The sequence below is a fragment of the Salarias fasciatus genome, chromosome 3 (genome assembly GCF_902148845.1).
Source record: "Salarias fasciatus chromosome 3, fSalaFa1.1, whole genome shotgun sequence".
Taxonomy (NCBI): domain Eukaryota; kingdom Metazoa; phylum Chordata; class Actinopteri; order Blenniiformes; family Blenniidae; genus Salarias; species Salarias fasciatus.
The window spans coordinates 22,309,278-22,316,054 of NC_043747.1; the positions used below are offsets into that span (position 1 = coordinate 22,309,278).

Sequence of the window (6,777 nt, forward strand, 5' to 3'; positions counted from 1 at the left end):
AGGAAAGAAAAGAAGCAGAGAGTTTGTGTAGATGTGGTTCCTCACTGCTCATTTCATGTCAACGTTAACATCTTGGTAAACATGACATTTTATTGTTGCTCAGTCACCGTGAGTGGTTTCTCTTCTAAGTATTGAAATGTCCTCAGAGAACTCTGGGCTGTGGTGTTTCAATTGATACCTGATAAAAGGTTCAGGAAAATGTAGAATATACAGTCCATCATTCAGAAATAATGACACTGATATTGTTTGTAGTCATAGTGATTGGTTCCTCTAATAAATGCTATCATAACTAGACATGTCTCATTTCACAACAATCCTGTTCAAAATATAGATTGCTCCGGAGCCCCGCAGGTGTCAGGGTGCAGAATATTTTATTAAGGTGAGGGAACGCCTTCTATAGTGTGTGCACGGGTTATGAAAGCGTTCCCTCGCTTTAATAAAATGAGGGCACGCTATAGTAAATTGAGCACACCTCTATGTTTTTGATGAGCGCTCGTGATCTGAGATGATGCATGCTGCACGTGCAGCAGCAGAGAGGTGTGTGTGTGCTCTGTGCAGGGTGCTCCTGATTGGCCATCTGGTAAGGTGGCCCAGTATAAAAGCAGCCCTCCTCCTAGCAATCATCCTTTTTGCACTTCTGCTGATCTTGGCACGTCGTATCCAGGTCAGAGGCTGCCCGACTGAGAGGCAACTGTTTGTGTGCAGTTGGGTGCTCCATTTTGAGGCTTCGCTGCATTGTTCAGCTTTGGTAAAGCGTTGGCGGCTGGAGTCCTCTCTCCTTCCCTCTTCTATGAGTATGTGAGTGTGCATCTGCTGCACTCCCAGGTGCCGCTGTGATCGGCTGGTGGTGTCGCTGCTGCTTTGTCTCCAGCTGATTGTCTCCAGCTGCTGGGGTTGAGCTGCTTTGTCACAAGTCTTTGTTGCTGGTACCTCCAACCTGCATAACGCCGTCTGCCTGTGCCACGGAGGAGATCCGACGACGGCGCAGCAGCTACGACGGAGCCAAATCCCCCGTTGCCTTGTGCAGGCCGGGGCACAGTCTTAAACCGGGGCTCTCCGCCCCGCCTTTAGTATGAATGAGTCAATGAGTGTGTGATCGTGTGGGTTGTGTTATGTGTATCTTTTGTTAATTTGCATTTCTTTTGATTGCAACCCCACTGTTTTATTCCCTTTCCCTTTTTGCAGTGGCTGGAGGCCGGTGGTGGCGGTGTTGGTGACCCGGTGGTGGCGTCCCTCCATTTTCTTTGCGTGTTCCTGGTGGTGGGAGTATTTTTTATTTTGTGTGTGTGCCACGGGTTGGGTGATTTCGATTGGTTTATTTTTCTTTTGGATGGTCCCTCCACCTCACGAACCCGGGCCCACCCACGAGGCCTCAGCCAGGGTAAATTCTCCCTTTCCCCTCCCCCGAGTTTTATGGTGTGAATGTTTTTTTTTAAACCAATTTGCTAATAAAATTTGTATCTTTTATCAGTGCAACCCCGTCTCAAGCCGTTCCTCCGGGCAACGAACCAGTGTGCCTTCGTACTTTGAATAGTTCCCTGGGTGAAATTCCCAGGGTGGCGTTGTGGGGTTCATTAATAAATCTTTATTAAATTTTTCATCTCATCGTTGCCACACACGCAAATGCAACGCGGTGACTTGTGCTTTCAGAATCCCTTTGAGATGGCTAAAGGCCAGTACACACTACAGGATTTTTTTCAATCTTCCCCGATTCAGACAACACACACTAGAAGACAGATCGCACCAGATCTTCCTCTCCTGATCTTCTAGCGTGTGGAGTCGCTCTGGAGCAGAACACACACGAGGAAGATTCGCACGGAGCACAGAGTGTATCTGTCAGAAAGTTGAAATGGTACAGTACAGAAGAGGGGACCATAGTTTGACATCATTTTCTTGTAATTTACCCCCACATCTGATAATAATTCAGCTTATTCTTTTTTTTTTTTTTGTACTTTTGACTCGTGATTGGAGCAGTTGAAACAAGTTATTAGTAAAAGTCTGTGAAAAATACAAGCTACTTAAATGAATAAATATTTTAATTTTTATTTTTTGGTGCCCAGATTGGACATTTTAAGCCAGAACAAAAACACGTTGAGCTTTGATTAGAAAAAGTTTCCTTATATGTTCGCTCTGTTGCTCTGAAGGCACAGAGTCCTTGGAAAGTCTTTTTTTTTTCTCTCCCATTCTTCCGTGATTGTTAATAATGGAGGTGAATTAAAACGTTGGAATTTTTGCAGGACTTGCTGAGATGCAGTTGAATGTATTAGATCAGGGTTTGCATCTGAATGAAGGAAATACAGCTCATCCAGGAGCGATACAAATATTGAGGATTAATTACTAACTTTCTGCACTGCTGGGTGTAGGAGCTCTGACTTTTCTGTTTCACTTTCATATATGATGAATATATTTCACAGCCACATATACATGTCTCCAGCTCTGACAGCTGAGAGGGGATTTTTTTTTTAAGCAGTGCATCAACACTTTGGTGAAGCGGAGCTGTTCAGCCAATCAGGGAGGTTTATTCCGAGGGTGTGGACAGGTTGGCTCTCAGCTGATCGGCTCCTCTCCAGGGCTTGCGACGATCTCCCCTTCCGATGCCTCCCAAGTGGCTCCGACTGGGAAAAAATCCCTCTGAACACACCGCACACCACACGAACTCATTGGCATACTCCCGACACCTTGTCAGCTTCGATCGGGGGGAGGAGATGGGGCAAAATTCAGCCCGATCATCTTGTAGTGTGTGCTGGCTTTTAGACTCAATATGAATCCATTGGATGCAAGTGAAGCAAGTATTTCTAACCCTTTGTATGTTTGCCCAATATGAAAATAAAACAAAATAGGGTAAATCATTTCGATTGTTTCCTTTGCAGTCACCATATTTTGCGTGCAGCATGCATCATCTCAGATCACGAGCGCTCTTCAAAAACATAGAGGTGTGCTCAAGTTATTATAGCGTTTCCTCGCTTAATTAAAGCGAAAGGAACACTTTATTTTTTCCATTCCCTCACTTTATTATAGTGAGGGAACACTTTAATAACCCGTGCGCACACTATAGAAGGCGTTCCCTCGCCTTAATAAAATATTCTGCACCCTGACACCTGCGGGGCTCCGTAGATTCCAGCTGCAAGTGGATGTTACTGACCTTTGACTCCTGTTGACTTGACTTTCATTGGAGTGTACTTGTGCAGAGGTCACACTGGAATCTGAAACATCAATTTTATTATTTTAACAGAAATAAAGATGTAAATATATAGATTGATGGGATCTAGAGTTGTTTACCTAACTTTCCTACTTTGTTTTCTATTGTTTAAAAGTCAGCTCCAGCTGCTGGACGCTGCTGTGAACAAGTCCTTTAAATTCTTTAAAATGCTTCGTCTCAAACGCTTTGAATGTCAGTGAGGATGAGGCATTGTGGGTAAAGCAGACAGAACTGGAACACCAGAGCAGCTGGCTGGAGTCAAACCAGAGGCAGAAAGGTGTGAGTGTGTTATTTGCTTTTACAAACACAGAGCTGTGTCAGCGCTGGTCACAGAGAACAAATGCCACTGTGCTTCTGATAAATAAAGGATGAATGTTTTTCTTCTGGGTCCCACCTGTCCATGATGTGGTCTTCACTTCAGGATAAATGCTGCCCTCTTCTGGTTTCTGCTTCTTCCCTGGAGAATGAATGAAATTACAACCAGGGAACCTTCTTATAATTGGATTCCTGACTGATACTGTGATCTTCTGTTTTTGGATCTGAGCTGTTTCTATATTACAACATCCAATACTCACCCTTCTTGACCTCCTGAAGCTCCATTGAAGAAAACGTCACTTTCCTGGACTCATCTGCAAAACAGTTTTACTGTTAAAGTTTGAGGACGATCATTGAATCACTGACTTTACTCACTGCTTCAGGTGAAAATGTGTGAAAAACAGTGTTTTCTTCCTCTACCTCTGTCAGGAGAATCAGTCTCTTGGATTGTCTCATAGGGATTATCATCAGCTGATGGAGAGTGGACAGAGTTTAACCACCAAAAGAGACAGAGTCATGAGTTTCCCTCATTGTTCATGAGCCATGATCTTCTAAAGAGATGGATGTTACTAAACACTTTCAGGAAATAGTTTGTATTAAAGCTGACCTTGGATCGGAGAAGCGTATGTGTTGCATTGATCTTCCAGCTGGTTGCTGCTGTGGTCTGTAGTTTGGCTCTGCTGTGAACTTTGAGACCTGTTAACCCTCAAAATATTTTAATACAGCAGGTTCAACAAGAAACTGCAATTTTAGTTTGTTGTAAAGGATCATACCAACCTGTTGAAGCATGAATCTGTGAAAAAGATGAGAGATGATTACTTTATTAATCCTAAATATTTCATCTCTACTTTGACACATGAGTCTTAATTACAATATTTCTTTTGTTTTGGACCCTGACAGAGAAAGTCTGTGACACAAATCTGAAAGAGAGGTCTCACCTTTTGATCCATTGTAGAAACACAACAGCAGCAGCAGAACAATCAGCAGTAAAACTCCACAAATCCACCGAATGATCATCAGAGAGCCAGATGAAGAGCTTCCAGGCCTGGATGTGACTGCAGGGATCAGTGAGACTTGATAGAATGAATACACTGATAATAATAATACAATAAAAATGAGCAGATGACTTACACTGAACAGCCATCCAGCTTTGTGCTGATTCTCTTCCATTGTACTGACACTTGTAGAAACCTTCATCTGATTCTGACACTGCAGAGATCTTCATCTCTCCTCGTCTCTCGTTTTCAATGAGTTTGTTATTTTTGTAGAAAAACACATCAGAGGAAATATTTCCAGTCTTCATGACACAGAGGAGAGTTACAGACTCTCCCACAGGTACAGGATACACAGGGCTCACCAGGATAACGCCATCAGCTGGAAAACAAAGTTCAGTTCATTCATTAGAAGGTGAGACGATGAGGATGGAAAATACACACTGATAAGTTGGTGTTTTTCATCCATCTGTCCATCTTCTGTAGCGCTCCATCATACTGAATGTTCCAGGCTGCTGGAGTTAAATCTCAGCAGACTCTGGGTGAGGGCAGAGGACACGCTGGACAGTTCAACACTTCATCACAGGACAGGAAATCAGACACATTCACATCACACCAGCTGTGGTTTTCATTCACCTTTTCTTTAAAATTACACTTTGAGCTGCAGTTTAGGGATCAGCCTCAGAACTCTCAACGATCAGAGAAAAAGACAACTCACAGTGTGTGGAGATATTGACTGCGTTGCTGAACTCTGTTCCAGACTCACACCAGTACACAGCTTTTCTTGGAGCCTCATTCTTAATATATGTTGATCCATTGATTGTAGCTGGAGGAAGAAAGCTCAACAGCGAGTCGTCAGTCAGAAAGCGGATCAGCCTCCACTGGGAAGAGCTTCCTTCACATGTCAGTGAGAGAGATTCAGAGATGAAGTGTTGGACTCTGTCAGGATTCACTGTGAGAGACGCTGATGGATGAACACCTGGACAAAACATCAAGGCTCAGTGAAGGATGGCATTTCTATTGTGGCTGTTGGAAGACAACAGTTCAAGAGTTCCAGAAAGACAAACTGACCTGAAGACCAGACGAATGTGGGACGACTGTGTTGTGTGTAAATCAGCGGATCCCCTCGTCCAGCTGAACATGCATATCCTGCTGTGTGTGTCTGTCCATGAACTGTGAAGGAATTGTTTGCTGTCCCACTGCTGGTACCAGGTAGAGGCTCATAGGTGTAGGAATCCTGAGAGTTTGGAACAGCTTTGAACCAGTAGAAGCTCCACCCTGCTGACGGAGGCTCAGTGTGACAGATCAGAGTGACTGAAGCTCCAGGAATCAACCATGATGGAGACACAGAGAGCTTTGGTCCTGAAGGAGAGAGATTATTTTTTTTTAAATGAAAAGGTAAAACATGTTGGCCTGGATTACATGATTCATTCATACCTTGACTGAGTTAAAAAACAAAAAAACCAACAACTTCAGGGGTCGAATTGTTTTCTCGTCTGTTCATCTTCTCTCTGTCACACACACATACGCACACACACACACACACACACACAAACACACACACACACACACACACACACACAAACACACACACACACACACACACACACACACACACACACACACACACACACACACACACACACACACACACTGACTCATAAAATCTGATGAGACATACTGCTTAATACTGTCAGTGTGACGGTGTTGCTCCAGTCTGTTGACTGTGCTCCTCTCAGCTTGTTTCCTTTACATCTGTATTCTCCCTGGTGCTGTGAAGAAACAGCCTCCATCCTGTATTGGCGGACATTTGCTGGTTTGAGTAAACTGCTGGTTTCCCACTCATACTCCCATCCTGTGTTTCCTCCATCGATGGCACATCTGAGAGCGATGGTCTCTCCTTGGTAGAGCTGTGGTCTGTCGTGTTGCAGAGTCAGGGTTGCCTTGTTTGGGACTGTCCATGTTAGAAAGCACAAAACAGGAGGAAAACTCAGGACAGGTGGATCAGACAACAACTACAAGGATTTTATAATCACTTAGTGTATTTGAATCTGCACTTCAGAAAATCCTCCTCACTTATTTTAGTGACACTGATGGGATCACTGTACTCTGTGTAGTAAAGTGGATCTCCTCTTCCTCCTCTTCCTCCTCTGCACCAGTAACGTCCCTCCTGTGAGACTTCAGACTGACTCTGATACTCATCAGTATCATGTGTGTTCAGGAGGGAGGTTTTGGAGTCTCTGTACCAGAAGTATTTCCATCCAGCTGGTT

General features: G+C 43.9%; 1 protein-coding gene across 5 annotated transcripts in view; it reads right to left on the reverse strand.

Annotated features, from left to right (window-relative positions):
* The window catches only part of LOC115385973 (uncharacterized), a 69,378-nt gene extending 63,955 nt beyond the window's left edge, over nucleotides 1-5,423 (reverse strand). For 3 of the 5 annotated variants that reach the window (XM_030088105.1, XM_030088104.1, XM_030088106.1), the window contains exons 1-9: nucleotides 5,225-5,423; nucleotides 4,646-4,888; nucleotides 4,453-4,569; nucleotides 4,292-4,307; nucleotides 4,122-4,210; nucleotides 3,935-3,985; nucleotides 3,775-3,828; nucleotides 3,594-3,656; nucleotides 3,143-3,203 (exon numbers count right to left, since the gene is read on the reverse strand). In XM_030088105.1, coding sequence (XP_029943965.1) covers nucleotides 3,143-3,203; nucleotides 3,594-3,656; nucleotides 3,775-3,828; nucleotides 3,935-3,985; nucleotides 4,122-4,210; nucleotides 4,292-4,307; nucleotides 4,453-4,569; nucleotides 4,646-4,817 — 623 coding nt within the window. In that variant the 5' untranslated portion in view covers nucleotides 4,818-4,888; nucleotides 5,225-5,423. Of the gene's footprint in view, nucleotides 1-72; nucleotides 179-3,142; nucleotides 3,204-3,593; nucleotides 3,657-3,774; nucleotides 3,829-3,934; nucleotides 3,986-4,121; nucleotides 4,211-4,291; nucleotides 4,308-4,452; nucleotides 4,570-4,645; nucleotides 4,889-5,224 lie in introns of those variants that run through there. The other 2 variants (XM_030088103.1, XM_030088102.1) reach the window with 2 other exon arrangements.
* Nucleotides 5,424-6,777: the final 1,354 nt, after the last annotated feature.